General features: G+C 43.5%; 1 protein-coding gene across 1 annotated transcript in view; it reads left to right on the top strand.

The window, feature by feature from the left end:
* The window catches only part of SLC39A10 (solute carrier family 39 member 10), a 319,796-nt gene extending 304,221 nt beyond the window's left edge, over positions 1 to 15,575 (top strand). Inside the window, exon 10 of the mRNA XM_044304420.1 lies at positions 15,059 to 15,575. Coding sequence (XP_044160355.1) covers positions 15,059 to 15,217 — 159 coding nt within the window. The 3' untranslated portion in view covers positions 15,218 to 15,575. The remainder of the gene's footprint in view (positions 1 to 15,058) is intronic.
* Positions 15,576 to 16,033: the final 458 nt, after the last annotated feature.

Raw genomic sequence — 16,033 nt, 5'->3', positions numbered from 1 at the left:
ATTGTTATGGTTCACCACAACAACAAAAATATTATTTGGCCCAATGTATTGTATTCAAATTCAGCGGGATATAAATTTGAGGCCTAGTATTTAGGCGCTGGGTGACCGGTATGGATTTAGTGACAGAATTAGACTTGGAAATGCACAGTAGCGTGTGTGTGAAGTTATTCTGAATGACCCTATGTGCACCTTGAATATTATATACCCTTTTAGGGATAGATTTCAAATAGCTCTGATATAGCAGAAACCACTAAATTATGAAATTGCTAAATTGGGAATTGTATTTCAACCCTGAACAAAAAATGTGCTTTGACGGACACTAAATAACTTGCCCAGCCACAACAGTACAGCGGTAACGAGAGATTTAGCGGGATATAAATTTGAGGCCTAGTATTTAGGCGCTGGGTGACCGGTATGGATTTAGTGACAGAATTAGACTGGGATATGGCCAAAAAATAACCACACTATTGCTGGTTAAATGCACTTGGTGACGGGCGCAGCTTGCCCCTGATTTAGTATATGGCCAAAAAATGAACAGACTATTGCTGGTTAAATGCACTTGGTGTGATAGCTTGACCAACCACACTACTGAGGGTTAAATGCACTTGGTGACGGGCGCAGCTTGCCCCTGATGTAGTATATGGCCAAAAAATGAACAGACTATTGCTGGTTAAATGCACTTGGTGTGACAGCTTGACCAACCACACTACTGAGGGTTAAATGCACTTGGTGACGGGCGCAGCTTGCCCCTGATGTAGTATATGGCCAAAAAATGAACAGACTATTGCTGGTTAAATGCACTTGGTGACAGGCGCAGCTTGCCCCTGATTTAGTATATGGCCAAAAAATGAACAGACTATTGCTGGTTAAATGCACTTGGTGTGATAGCTTGACCAACCACACTACTGAGGGTTAAATGCACTTGGTGACGGGCGCAGCTTGCCCCTGATGTAGTATATGGCCAAAAAATAAACAGACTATTGCTGGTTAAATGCACTTGGTGTGACAGCTTCACCCTGATGTAGGCTTTAGCCAAAAAACAACCACACCATTGAGGGTTAAATGCACTTGGTCGCAGCTTGTGCTGGCGCACCACAAGACACAAAATGGCCGCCGATCACCCCAGAAAAATGTGACTGACAAACGGTCTGGGCAGCCTAAAAACAGTGAGCAATTGAGTATCAGCAGCTCAATGATCCACAGCTGCAGATCGATCAATAATCAAGTCCTTTGGAGAAGTTAATCTGCCTAATCTCGCCCTACTGTCGCAGCCGCAACCTCTCCATACGCTAATCAGAGCAGAGTGACGGGCGGCGCTATGTGACTCCAGCTTAACCCTTTCATGACCAAGGGTCATTGATGCCCCAATGTCCAGGTCAAAATTTACAAATCTGACATGCGTCACTTTATGTGGTAATAGCTTTGGAACACTTTTACTTATCCACGCCATTATGAGATTGTTTTCTCGTGACACATTGTACTTCATGACAGTCATATATTTGAGTCAATATATTTCACCTTTATTTATGAAAAAATCCCAAATTTACCAAAAATGTGGAAAAATTCCCAATTTTCCAAATTTCAATTTCTCTGCTTCTAAAACAGAAAGTCATACCTAATAAAATATTTATTACTTAACATTCCCCATATGTCTACTTTATGTTGGCATGATTTTGGAAATGTCATTTTATTTTTTTAGGACGTTAGAAGGCTTAGAAGTTTAGAAGCAATTCTTACAATTTTTAAGAAAATTTCCAAAACCCACTTTTTAAGGACCAGTTCAGGTCTGAAGTCACTTTGTGGGGCTTACATAGTGGAAACCCCCATTGTAGAAACTACACCCCTCAAGTTACTCAAAACTGATTTTACAAACTTTGTTAACCCTTTAGGTGTTCCACAAGAATTAAAGGAAAATGGAGATGAAATTTCTCAATTTCACATTTTTGGCAGATTTTCCATTTTATAAAAAAAAAATCTTTAACACATTGAGGGTTAACAGCCAAACAAAACTCAATATTTATTACCCTGATTCCGCTGTTTACATAAACACCCCACATGTGGTCGTAAACTGCTGTACGGGTGCACGGCAGGGCGCAGAAGGAAAGGAATGCCATACGGTTTTTGGAAGGCAGATTGTGCAGGATTGGTTTTCTGAACGCCATATGTTTTTTATTTTTCTGCCGATCGTCTTGTGCAGGGGCTCGTTTTTTGCAGAAAGTGTTGAGGTTTATATTGGTACCATTTTTTGGTACATAGGATTTTTTGATCATTCATTATTACACTTTATGGGGCAAGGTGACGCAAAAATTGGCTGTTTTGGAACAGTTTTCATTTATTTATTTTTACAGCGTTCATCTGAAGAGTTAGGTCATGTGATAGTTTTATAGATAAGATCGTTACGGACGTGGCAATACCTAATATGTATACTTTTTCTTATTTATTTTAGTTTTACACAATAATAGCATTTCTGAAACCCAAAAAATGATGTTTTAGTGTCTCTATAGTCTGAGAATCATAGCTTTTTTATTTTTGGGGCGATTGTCTTAAATAGGGTATCATTTTTTGCAGGACGAGGTGACGGTTTGATTGGTACTATTTTGGGGGTCATACGCCTTTTTGATCGCTTGCTGTTGCACTTTTTGTGATGTAAGGTGACAAAAATGGCTTTTTTTTACACTGTTTTTTTTTTTTTTTTATGGTGTTTATCGGACGGGGTCTATCATGTGATATCTTTATAGAGACGGTCGTTACGGACGCGGTGATACCTAATATGTATATATATATGTATATACCGTATTTTTTGCCGTATAAGACGCACTTTTTCCCCCCAAAAGTGGGGGGAAAATAGCACTGCGTCTTATACGGCAAATGCTGCTGATTTTGCTGCGTTTGCCGCACAGCGGGTGTATCAGCTGTGAGGGAGGAGGGGCTGGGGGCCGGCATCTGCTTTTATAATGACAGCGGGGCCCGTGCAGTGACTGTATTCTACTACACGGGCCCCGCTCACTGTATAATTGTATCTCTAATAGTTAATTGTATGTAATCGCATAAGGAGCGCTGTGTATTACCGGTACTTACAACTACAAGTGCTCGCCTCGCGGTAGGCAGAGAGGAGGGAGGAGTGAGGAGGCAGGCCGGGAGGACGGGCGCTGGCAGTGTGAGTCATACGTCACGCGCCTGTGCCGCCCACTTTATGAATGAAGCAGGCGGCGTGGGCGCATAAAGTATAACTCACGCTGCCAGCGACCGTCCTCCCGGCCTGCCTTCTCCCTCCTCTCTGCCTACCGAGCGGTGAGCGCTTGTAGTTGTAAGTACCGTAATACACAGCACTCCTTATGCGATTACATACAATTACAATTACAATTAACTATTAGACAAAGGATTATACAGTGAGCGGGGCCCGTGTAGTGGAATACAGTCACTGCACGGGCCCCGCTGTCATTATAAAAGCAGACGCCGGCCTCCAGCGTGTATTGAGGGTCATTCACTACAGGGACACTTATGGAGGGGATCTGTGGATGACACATAGCATAAGATGCTATATATGTGTCATCCACAGATCCCCCCCCCCATAACTGTCATACACCGTGCCAGCCAGAGAGCCCAATAAGAGCCACCCACAGATCCCCCATAAGTGTCACCCACAGATCCCCTATAAGTGTCACCCACAGATCCCCTATAAGTGTCACCCACAGATCCCCTATAAGTGTCACCCACAGATCCCCATAACAGTGCATCACCCACAGATCCCCTATAAGTGTCACCCACAGACCCCCATAACAGTGCGTCACCACAGATCCCCCATAAGTGTCACCCACAAATCCCCCATAACAGTGCGTCATCCACAGATCCCCATAACAGTGCCATCCACAGACCACAATTAGTTCAAAACCCACCAAAACCACACCTTTTGGTTCAAAATATTTTTTTTCTTATTTTCCTCCTCAAAAACCTAGGTGCGTCTTATAAGGCGAAAAATACGGTATATATAATCCAAAAAGCAGGCAGCACTCCAAGGTAAAGGTGTATGTGTGTGTATGTATGTATATATATATATATATATATATATATATCTATTCACCGAATGAAGAGGCAGCACTTCCAGTTATGGGTGATAGGGTGACGACAAAGGCCTCATTGAGAAGGCCGAAACGTTGCTTGACAAAGGCCTCATTGAGAAGGCCGAAACGTTGCTGGGAATAAAGTTTGGGGTCGTCACCCTATCACCCATAACTGGAAGTGCTGCCTCTTCATTCGGTGAATATATATGTTGGAGGACAAGCCAGCCTCTCTGAGGAACATTGCACCCAGTGCACAACGTCTGACTGTGCTGCTGCATTATCTGTGGTATTATATATATATCTATAAACACACACAAAATAAAAGTCCTTGCTGGCTAGATGTCCTGCTTTCCCTGTTGGTTGCAGGGGCGTGGCTTAGCGGGTCAGCTGTGTGGTGATCGTGCAGGGGGTGATGGGGATTGACTAAGTAGCTTCTGCAGTAGGGACTCAGAAGGTTTTTATCACAGCCAGCTTCTGACAGGAATCAGCTGTTTGTAGAGAGGGAACAAGCAGCTGATTCCTGTCACAGTTGGAGCAGGCAGCAGGGAGCCGACCACTAACAGGAGCAGACTGCACATGCGCATGGACGAGCCTCCTCTCAAGCTCTTCCATGTCGCATGCAGCCATGGACGAACTCAGCTGCAAGGTAGAGCAGGACTAAGGGGGCGTGGCTTATAACTGAAAGAGAAGCAGGCAGATGTGTTTAATGAAGTATATTAGGAACTTCATTTTTTCCCTGCCTGCCACACTGTAGTGGAGAGTATATAACCACCTCAGCCCCCCTAGCTTAAACACCCTTAATGACCAGACCACTTTTTACAATTCTGCACTACACTACTTTCACCGTTTTATTGCTCGGTCATACAACTTACCACCCAAATGAATTTTACCTCCTTTTCTTCTCACTAATAGAGCTTTCATTTGGTGGTATTTCATTGCTGCTGACATTTTAACTTTTTTTGTTATTAATCGAAATTTGCCTAAATTTTTGCAAAAAAATGACATTTTTCACTTTCAGTTGTAAGATAAAAAAAAAAAACTACATTTCTATATAAAATTTTCTCTACATTTCTTGTTCTACATGTCTTTGATAAAAAAAAAATGTTGGGTAAAAAAAAAAATGGTTTGGGTAAAAGTTATAGCGTTTACAAACTATGGTACAAAAATTTAAATTTCCGCATTTTGAAGCAGCTCTGACTTTCTGAGCACCTGTCATGTTTCCTGAGGTTCTACAATGCCCAGACAGTAGAAAAATGTGTTTTGGGGTGTCTTTTTACATATACCCATGCTGGGTGAGAGAAATATCTCTCTAAAAGTCAACTTTTCCCATTTTTTTTATACAAAGTTGTCATTTGACACAGATATTTATCTCACCCAGCATGGGTATATGTAAAAAGACAGCCCAAAACACATTTCCCAACTTCTCCTGTGTACGGCGATACCACATGTGTGACACTTTTTTGCAGCCTAAGTGGGCAAAGGGGCCCACATTCTAAAGAGCACCTTTAGGATTTCACAGGGCATTTTTTACACATTTTGATTTCAAACTACTTCTCACGCATTAGGGCCCCTAAAATGCCAGGGCAGTATAACTACCCCACAAGTGACCCCATTTTGGAAAGAAGACACCCCAAGGTATTTCGTGATGGGCATAGTGAGTTCCTGGAAGTTTTTATTTTTTGTCAAAAGTTAGTGGAATATGAGACTTTGTAAGAAAAAAATAATAAATCATCATTTTCCGCTAACTTGTGCCCAAAAAAAAAAATATTCTAGGAACTCGCCATGCCCCTAACGGAATACCTTGGGGTGTCTTCTTTCCAAAATGGGGTCACTTGTGGGGTAGTTATACTGCCCTGGCATTTTAGGGGCCCTAATGTGTGAGAAGTAGTTTGAAATCAAAATGTGTAAAAAATGCCCTGTGAAATCCTAAAGGTGCTTTTTGGAATTTGTGCCCCTTTGCCCACCTAGGCTGCAAAAAAGTGTCACACATGTGGTATCGCCGTACTCACGAGAAGTTGGGAAATGTGTTTTGGGGTGTCTTTTTACATATACCCTTGCTGGGTGAGAGAAATATCTGTGTCAAATGACAACTTTGTATAAAAAAAAAGGCAACTGTTCCCATTTTTTTTATACAAAGTTGGCATTTGACAGAGATATTTATCCCACCCAGCATGGGTATATGTAAAAAGACACCCCAAAACACATTTCCCTACTTCTCCTGAGTACGACGATACCACATGTGTGACACCTTTTTGCAGCCTAGGTGGGCAAAAGAGCGAAATTCCTTTTAGGAGGGCATTTTTAGACATTTGGATTCCAGACTTCTTCTGACGCTTTAGGGCCCCTAAATTGCCAGGGCAATATAAATACCCCACATGTGACCCCATTTTGGAAAGAAGACACCCCAAGGTATTCCATGAGGGGCATGGCGAGTTCATAGAAGATTTTTTTTTTTTTGCCACAAGTTAGCGGATATTGATATATTATTTTTTTTCTCACAAAGTCTCCCTTTCCGCTAACTTGGGACAAAAATTTAAATCTTTCATGGACTCAATATGGCCCTCAGCGAATACCTTGGGGTGTCTTCTTTCCAAAATGGGGTCATTTGTGGGGTGTTTGTACTGCCCTGGCATTTGAGGGTCTCCGCAATCATTACATGTATGGCCAGCATTAGGAGTTTCTTCTATTCTCCTTAAATTGAGCATACGGTTATGAGATTTTTTTTTTCCTTTCAGCCTCTGGGCTGAAAGAAAAAATGAACGGCACAAATTTCTTCATTCGCATCAATCAATGTGGATGAAAAAAATCTCTGCCAAAAAAAAAAAAAGGAGGGGAAAGGCGTCTGCCAGGACATAGGAGCTCTGCCCAACATCCAAACCCACTTAGCTCATATGCCGTGGCAAACCCGATTTCTCCATTCACATCAATCGATGTGGATGAATAAATCATTGCCGGGATTTTTTTATTTTTTTATTTTTATATACAAAGTGTTTGCCAAAGCATATGAACACCACCGCCCCCTCAGCTCATAAGCCTCGGCAAACATATATTTTTTACTGCAGAGGAGAAATCTCATCTTGCAGCGCCGCATACACCAACTTTTGTGTAATCTGACAGCAGCGCAATGCTTCTGTCAGAATGCACATCAGTGCTGCAGCTGGTCGATCGGTTGGTCCACCTGGAAGGTAAAAAAAAGAAAAAACCAGGCCGCAACGCAATATATTTATTAACATTATATAACTTTTGAACGGAACATTAACTTTGATAAACTTTAACTTTTTGAACAGAACATTAACTTTTTAGCTTACCAGTGATTTATTTTTTATTTTTTACCTTTTATAGGACAAACCTCTCCTTTCCCATGGGACAATGTGCAAAGCGCAAATCGCCCAGAGATGTGGCGAAGTACATTATGCACTTTGTCCCAGGTGAAAGGAGAGATTGGCAGCAGCTGTGAGTAAAAAAAGGGCCCTAATTGCCCTGTGTGCCTGTCCTGTGAGATGCAATCCCTATGCTAAGTGTACCTGTGTGTGGTACTTCCGGAAACACTCCCCTAAGCATAGGGCAGGGTGGTCAGGACAGTCAGGACAGAAATAGCTGGTGCCACGCCTTATTCCACTCCTGCTACAGACACAGCATCTCTTTCGGAGTGGCGGTTGGTTTGAGGTACCAGAAACGACATTGGGGAAATGTTGCTCGTGTAGACGGCTCACTACACTGGTGGATTGGGCCACAGAACCTCCTGGATACAGGAGGTTCTCGATGATCTCTTCCTGAAATTTTAGGAAGGATCCTGTTCTCCCAGCCTTACTGTAGAGAACAAACTATTATACAGTGCCAATTGAATTAAATATACAGACACCTCCTTATACCAGCGTCTGGAAAGTAAATAGGGAGCCAACATCTGGTCATTGAAGTCCACCCCTGCCATGAGCAAATTATAGTTGTTGACAAGAGGGGCTTTTCAATGACTCCGGTTGCTCGTTCAATTTGGATTGTCATGTCTGCGTGAATGGAGGAGAGAATGTAAACGTCACGCTTGTCTCTCCATTTCACCGCGAGCAGTTCTTCGTTACACAAGGCAGCCCTCTCCCCCCTTGCAAGACGGGTGGTAACGAGCCGTTGGAGGAAGCCCCGGCGACTAGGTTGCACGGTGCCACAGCAGCCAATCTGTTCTAGGAACAGAAGAGGGGCACACTTGTGTAGAAATTGTCCACATAAAGATGGTACCCCTTGCCAAATAAGGGTGACAAGTCCCAGACTGTCTTCCCACTGCTCCCCAGGTAGTTAGGGCAACCGACCAGTTCCAGGGTCTGATCTTTACCCTCATAGACCCGAAATTTATGGGTATAGCCTGTGGCCCTTTCACAGAGCTTATACAATTTGACCCCATACCGGGCGCGCTTGCTTGGGATGAATTGTTTAAAGCCAAGTGCCCGTTAAAATGTATAAGGGACTCGTCTTTGCTCAGGGGTATACAAATCTGAAAATTTGGTGTTAAGGTGGTCTATGAGGGGCTGAATTTTGTGGAGCCGGTCAAAAACTGGGTGGCCTCTGGGACGAGAGGTACTGTTGTCACTAAAGTGCAGGAAACGCAGGATGGTCTCAAATCGTGTCCTGGACATGGCAGCAGAGAACATGGGCATGTGATGAATTGGGTTTGTGGACCAATATGAGCGCAATTCATGCTTTTTGGTTAGGCTCATGTTGAGGAGAAAGCCCAAAATATTTTTACATTCGGAAACTTGGACGGGTTTCCACCTAAAAGACTGGGCATAAAAGCTTTGCGGGTTGGCGGCTATAAATTGAGTGGCATACCGATTTGTTTCTGCCACAAGTAAGTCCAAGAGCTCCGCAGTCAACAGCTAAAAAAAAAAAACTGTCCCGAACCGATCTGAGCTGTCTCAACCTGAACTCCAGACTGGGCGGTGAAAGGGGGAACTACTGGTGCGGCTGAAGTTGGGGGCTGCCAATCAGGGTTTGCCAGCACCTCAGGGACTCTAGGGGCTCTACGGGCCTGTCTGTGCGGTGGCTGCGACGGGGGAACTACTGCATGTGCCACTGTACCAGCTTCAACTGCCCTTCTGGTGCTCGCCACTTCACCATGTTGTACGGCAGTGCTGGTACTAGGTCCAGGATGGGCTGCACTGCTGGTGTATGCCTCACCACGTAATCTGACAGCGCCATCCCCACTCTTCTGCCCTTGAAGCGGATCCTGCGCAACCTGTGGTCTAGCAACACGGGGTCGGGTACGCCTGGTGGTATCAGGGACCTCAACCTCGTCGGAACTTTGGGTCAGACTGCCACTGCTTTCTACAGGTTCATATTCTGACCCGCTGGATTCGTCAGATGAGGGTTCCCATTCCTCATGCGACTGGATTAGAAGCCTGTAGGCCTCTTCAGAAGAATATCCCTTATTTGCTATTTGGTCTACTAAATTTAGGGGGTATTCCCTGAGACTACCCAAGAAAAAAAGCAAGCCTGTCTTACAAATGGGAGGCTAGCAAAGTACTGGAAGCCGCTGCGATTGATTAAAAATATCAAAACTGATTTATTAATTTTTTATCGCCGCAGCGCTTGTGAAGTGATTGTGCAGTGATCCCCCAAAAATTATTTTTTTGTCACTGGGGCGGGAGTGGGTGAACGCACGTATGGTCGACCGATCAGGCCTGATCGGGCAAACACTGCGTTTTGGGTGGAGGGCGAACTAAGGTGACACTAATACTATTATAGATCTGACTGTGATCAGTTCTGATCACTTACAGAGACTATAAAAGTACAAATGCTGATTAGCGATACGCTAATCAGCGAATCAGTGACTGCTGTGGGCTGGGCGCTAATCAACGCTAACTGCCTAAACTATCCTAAACCTAACAGTAAATACTAGTGAAAAAATAAAAAAGTGACAGTTTACACTGATCACTTTTTTCCCTTTCACTAGGTGATTGACAGGGGTGATCAAGGGGTTAATTGGGGTGATGGGGGGGTGATCTGGGGCTATTATGTGGTGTTGGTGTGTACTCACTGTGATCTGTGCTCCTCTGCTGGAACCAACCGACGAAAAGGACCAGCAGAGGAGCACAGAAGACATTTAACACCTTATATTTATAAATATAAGGTGTTAGATGGCTTGTGATTCGTTTTTTTTAAAATAATCAGTCTGCCAGCGACGATCATTGGCTGGCAGGCTGATGACGAACTTGTCCTCTAACATTTGCCGTCCCACGATGCACATGCCGTCCTGTGTTAGGCGGTCCGGAGGCGGTTAAAGAGTGGCCAACCCCTTTAGATTATTGTGCTTAAGGGATAGGAGGTGTTAAGTGCAGGCTATGCTTAAGACTTCAAAATGCTCAGTTTGGAAGTGGCAATACTTTTTTATGTGCTGCCTAATTCCTGCACTTGATGACAATGTAGGAAAGCCTATCTATTAAACTACTCCTCCAAACGCAAATCAATCTCTACAATTTTCCACAATTGCATTTACTGTATTTCCCGCTCAATAAGATGCACTTTCCCCCCCCAAAGAGTGGGGTAGAATGGCAGTGCATCTTATGACTACCACATTATGGAAGCATTCACTAGCACACAGTAGGCTAGGGGAGTGGTGAATACAGCGATCCTTGGGCTGGCTGTACTCACCGTTCCCTGGTCTTTTGTCGCTGCTGCGCTCTGTGCTGTGACCTGATGTCACACAATGTAAGTGCACACTGTGACCTGACGTTGTGTAATGAAAGGTCACAGGACAGTGCCTGGCACCGGCGGAAGAAGACTAGGGAGCGGTCAGTGGAGGAATAGTGCACTATATCTGTGAATAGCAGTGCTGTCTGGAGCAGAAGAGGACAAGAGGTAAGTTCATTTATTTAATTTATGTCTCATCTGGGGCCCTGATTAGGAGTGAAGGTCTGATGGGGTCTGATCTGAGTTCTGGTGGGGGTCTGATCTGATCTCTGATTGGGGTCTGATCTGAGGTCTGATGGAGGTCTGATCTGAGGGTCTAATGGGATCTGATCTGAGGTCTGATGAGCAATGGGGGGGTCTGATCTGAGGTCAAATAGGGGTCTGATCTGAGGTCTGATGAGGAATGAGGGTCTGATCTGAGGTCTGACGAGGAATGGCTGTCTGATGGGGATCTGATCTGAGGTCTGATGAAGATTGGGAGTCTGATGGGAGTCTGATATTAGGTCTGATCTGAAGTCTGATGAAGAATGGGGGTCTGATCTGAGGTGTGATGAGGAATGGGGGTCTGATCTGAGGTCTGATAAAGAAATGAGGACTGGTGAAGACTCGGGGTATGATCTAAGTTCTGATAAAAAATATATTTTTGTCTAATTTTCCTCTACGAAAACCTAGCTGTGTCTTTTGGTGCAGGAAATACGATAACTACTGGGGTTAATCTCACTATCATATCCTGAGTGATCATACCAGAATTAGCGATCTAATCAATCAGCTAGTGGTTTGTTCAACTGAATTTGTAAAAAATGATTGGTAAACTCCCAGACTTCGAAATGTACAGATATTGTAGGACCATCCTGACGTTAAGCCATTTTGTCCCCAAATGTGTTAATGTGCTGAATATAATGAATTGTAATTTATATTAATAACTACCTTGAGTTAAATACACAGTTATGATGCAGGTTTTAGAAGACAAAGTCATTTCATAATATAAAATTAGAAGACTATGCCTCTCTAGTCTTTTGATATGGTAGCATGGATTTCCTTGGTTGGTGCCTTTAAGCTAAAAAAGAGGAGGCAGTACACTACACTGTGAGAGAAAACAAATTATGGCTGCTTAAATGTAAAGAGGTGAAAATGAAAAAATGCTGCTAGTCATTAAGGCCATTTCTGGCATACTCATTAAAGGGGTTGTCTCACTTCAGCAAATAGCATTTATTATGTAGAGGAAGTTAATACAAGCCACTTATTAATGTATTGTCTTTATCCATATTGCTTCCTTTGCTGGCTAGCTTAATTTTTCCATCACATTATACATTGCTCATTTCCATGGTTACAACCACCCTGCAATCCATCAGTGCTGGTTGTTTTTGAACACTATAGGAAAAAGCACTAGCCTATGTGCACCCCCATTTTTCCTATAGTGTACAATCACAACCACCATTGATGGATTGAAGGGTGGTCGTAACCATGGAAACCAGCAGCGTATAATACAATGCAAAAATGAATCAAGCCAGCAAAGGAAGCAATATGGACAATCACAATACATCAGGAAGTGCCTTTCTCTACACGACCAATGGCACTTGCTGAAGTGAGACAACCCCTATAAAGGGTTAAAGTCTATGACCACCTTCAGGGACCATTCTTTATGAATTAATTGCAATCATTTTGGGCTAAAATTATGTTTTCAATCGGTCTTTATTAAAAATGTTAAGCAGTTTTTGTGTTACAGCAGTGTTGCTCAACTCCAGTCCTCACGGCCCACCTGCCGATCTCGATGTGGTAAGCCCTGATGAATTGACACAAATTATATCACCTGCTTAATACTGTGAGGAATATGGATTAATATTTACTGTCAGCCATGTCCTCACACCTACCATTTGCTGAAAGATGGCAGAGGAAATCAAGCTCCACAGGGGGGCCCTGCTTCAAAGCCTAAGCCAGTTAGTAGAAAACTCCTAGCAGGCCACCTTTTGTTACATTTCACACCTCCAGTCAGACAACACGGTTCCTGCAGGAAAACACCCCAGCAGGAGGTTTCACCCCTGCCAGGATCAATACTACCTCCCAGACATGTTGACACCTACATTTCATAAGGAATGACGGCCATCACAGGCTCAAACCGGATACATATTTGTGTCCCGGTGGCCATGAGGAACGTGCCCATGTTCTTGGTTTGATTGTGGGATGCCAGGAAAGGGAGATATACACACAGTATCTCCCCACAGAAACAAACTAACTGTACCATATTTGGACTCTACTTGTAGCCAGAACCCAGGTGGATCCGTTGGTCCCAGAACCATCTCCCTGTGACGTGTTCTGGAGCTATGAATCCTAAAGGGTTTTGTTGGTCATTTGCAGGCAGTCCAGTGGAGGGGGGATGGACCCCTCCCAAAGGCTGGGAGGGGAGGGGCCAGCTACAGGTTAAAAGGCTTGTGCCAGCAAGTGGGCGGGTCTTTTCTCTGAAGAAGGGTCACATTGTGTAATGTGTTTAGGGGGACCCAGGAACTAGCTGAGATCACTGCCCTTCATGTGACTACAGCAAATAACACCTCACAATCCAAAGGAACTTTCATCTTACCTGGTTACTAACTTTTGCATTGCTTAACCCTGTTGTACCTATATAACCTGTATTTGTAACCTCAGACCACTGTATATATTCTCTGTGTATATTGTGTTATATCTATTGTGCCCTTAAGGTGATTAAATATATAATTTAATCTTGTGCTATCTTGTTGTCACGAAGGTGTCAAGAACCACGCCTGACTCCGTTATACCAGGGGTCAGGAAGTCGCAGCGGTTGGCTGCGAGCTCTATGTAGTAAGATAGGGCTGTTTCTTTATGGTAGCTTTCTGGGTTTGCTTTGCAACCCTTTTTGGCTCACTCAGGGATCCGTAGCTCCTTCTCTCAGCTGTTCCTTGTCCAGCACTCCCAACCTCCTTATATTCCCCTCTCACACTTCTCTGGTTGCCAGATATAGAGCTTCCTGCCTGGACTTCTATACTGACCCACTGGAGCTGTGTTGCTGCGTTCCCTGGTGGTTGTTCCAGAACTTTACCCTCCGGATCCCTGTTGTCGCCCACCTGGGATTATATGTTTGTCTGTATTGTCTGTCCTCTCCTTGGTGTTTTCCTTTTAGTGTCAGTGGTGCGGACTAGTGATCCCACCGCCCCGTTCACTACCTAGGGCTCATCTTAGGGAAAGCCAGGGTTTAGACACGTGATTGGCGTACGGGGGAGGAACCCGTCTAGGGACGTCAGGGCAGTCAGGTGCCAGCCTCAAGGTGAGTAAGGGGTCACCACCTTTCCCTCTCCCTTGGGCAGGGCCTTCCCTTTTCCCTCCCTTTGCGTGACGCCAGTCATTACACTTGTATCTCGATCACGAATCCCCACATCTGTGTTTCTGTCTAGTTATAAGCTACCCTGGGTTGGGTTCTCAACCTATATAATCCCATTAGCGTATCGGGCTTATATCAAATGAGAAGCTGGTGGCAAATACCCAGGCTAAGACAGCGCTGTTTTCACTGCGGCAGTGGAAAGGCTCTCTCAGCTTGTTGTCTCTCTGTGCCCGCGTGGATAGGGGGTGTATGTGTAAACTGTACCAAGCTGACCTTACCTGCTCCTCAGGTACGTTTTTGGTAACCCGTGACCATACCACGGCTCGTGAGCTCGACGTAGGCGACGTCAAGCGGGCATGAGATTTGGTATTTGTCACAAATACTAAGGAAATACTGAAAATATGACCAGCAGATGGGCCCTGAGGATTGGAGATTGGAGGAACACTGTGCTACAGGGCTAAATTCCAGTCTATTTGCACGTGACTTTCTTACAGAGTCCCATCACATGTCAGGTTGCACTGTGGCCCTTATCGCTGAATTCTTATCAAACTGTTAACAATAGCAAAAAGTGTCTGCAAAAATACTGAAATTTAGCCCTGTAGCACAAAAACTGTTGAAAATGTTTAATAAAGACCAGTTCAAGAAATTATTTTTAGCCCAAAATGAGTTAAATGTAGTAAAAAAAAATATGGCATTGAAGGTGTTCATAGCCTTTAACTATAGTATATGTAAATATTGTATGAAGCTTCTGTGGGGTAATGTTTCTCTTTGAGTAGACGGCCAGCAGGGGTATAGAGGATATAGAGGTCTTATAGGCAATGCTCCATTGGAAAACATTTGCAAGTTGACTCTCCTCCAAATGGAAGAAAACTCTCTCTAAAATACCCATAGTTATATTACCTCTCTGTAGGAGAGTTAATTAGCAAAGTTATCGATGAAGTTATTATACATTATTCATTTAAACGTTTCTTATCTGTTTAATTCTTAGCTTCCAGAAATGCTGCATGGTCAAGCTGAAAATGAAGAATATGGATACTGTCCAGTAGGACAATTCATCCTGCAGAATTTAGGACTCCTGCTTGGTTTTGCTCTTATGCTTGTCATTGCCCTGTTTGAAGATAAAATAGTGTTTGACATCCATTTCTAATAGTATTTTCTGTGGTCCAGAAGATGTAGAACTTGTTTGTCCACTGACAAGATGGTTCAAGCAGGTTAATGAAATCCCAAAAATGTAAAGCATGTTATCCTATCCTAAGGAAACCATTATACTATGTGAAACCTGAAATGGCTGTTTATTATGCTGCATGTTGATATACATTGTATATTCAAAGATAATGAGTTTTTCATAAGTTCTGTCCTCCTTATGTGTGACGCTTGACAGACAGCTAAACCTTATCCCGGCAATGAATTGACAATGAAGTAACGTCCAACTTTATCTTTATTGTAAGGATGTAAATGCGCAAAAAAACTTGGGAACAGAAAAAAAAAAATGTGCTCACTAATGGGGTCTGACATACAGGTCCTTCTCCAAAAATTAGCATATTGTGATAAAGCTCATTATTTTCTGTAATGTACTGATAAACATTAGACTTTCATATATTTTAGATTACACACCAACTGAAGTAGTTCAAGCCTTTTATTGTTTTAATATTGATGATTTTGGCATACAGCTCATGAAAACCCAAAATTCCTATCTCAAAAAAGCATATCATGAAAAGGTTCTCTAAACGAGCTATTAACCTAATCATCTGAATCAACTAATTAACTCTAAACACCTGCAAAAGACTGCCGACCTGACTGCTGTCCAGAAGGCCATCATTGACACCCTCAAGCAAGAGGGTAAGACACAGAAAGAAATTTCTGAACGAATAGGCTGTTCCCAGAGTGCTGTATCAAGGCACCTCAGTGGGAGGTCTGTGGGAAGGAAAAAGTGTGGCAGAAAACGCTGCACAACGAGAAGAGG

Source organism: Bufo gargarizans, chromosome 8, assembly GCF_014858855.1.
Source record: "Bufo gargarizans isolate SCDJY-AF-19 chromosome 8, ASM1485885v1, whole genome shotgun sequence".
In the NCBI taxonomy this organism is placed as follows: Eukaryota; Metazoa; Chordata; class Amphibia; order Anura; family Bufonidae; genus Bufo; species Bufo gargarizans.
The sequence above is the reverse complement of the archived record's forward strand: the minus strand, read 5'-3'. Positions and strand labels throughout refer to the sequence as shown.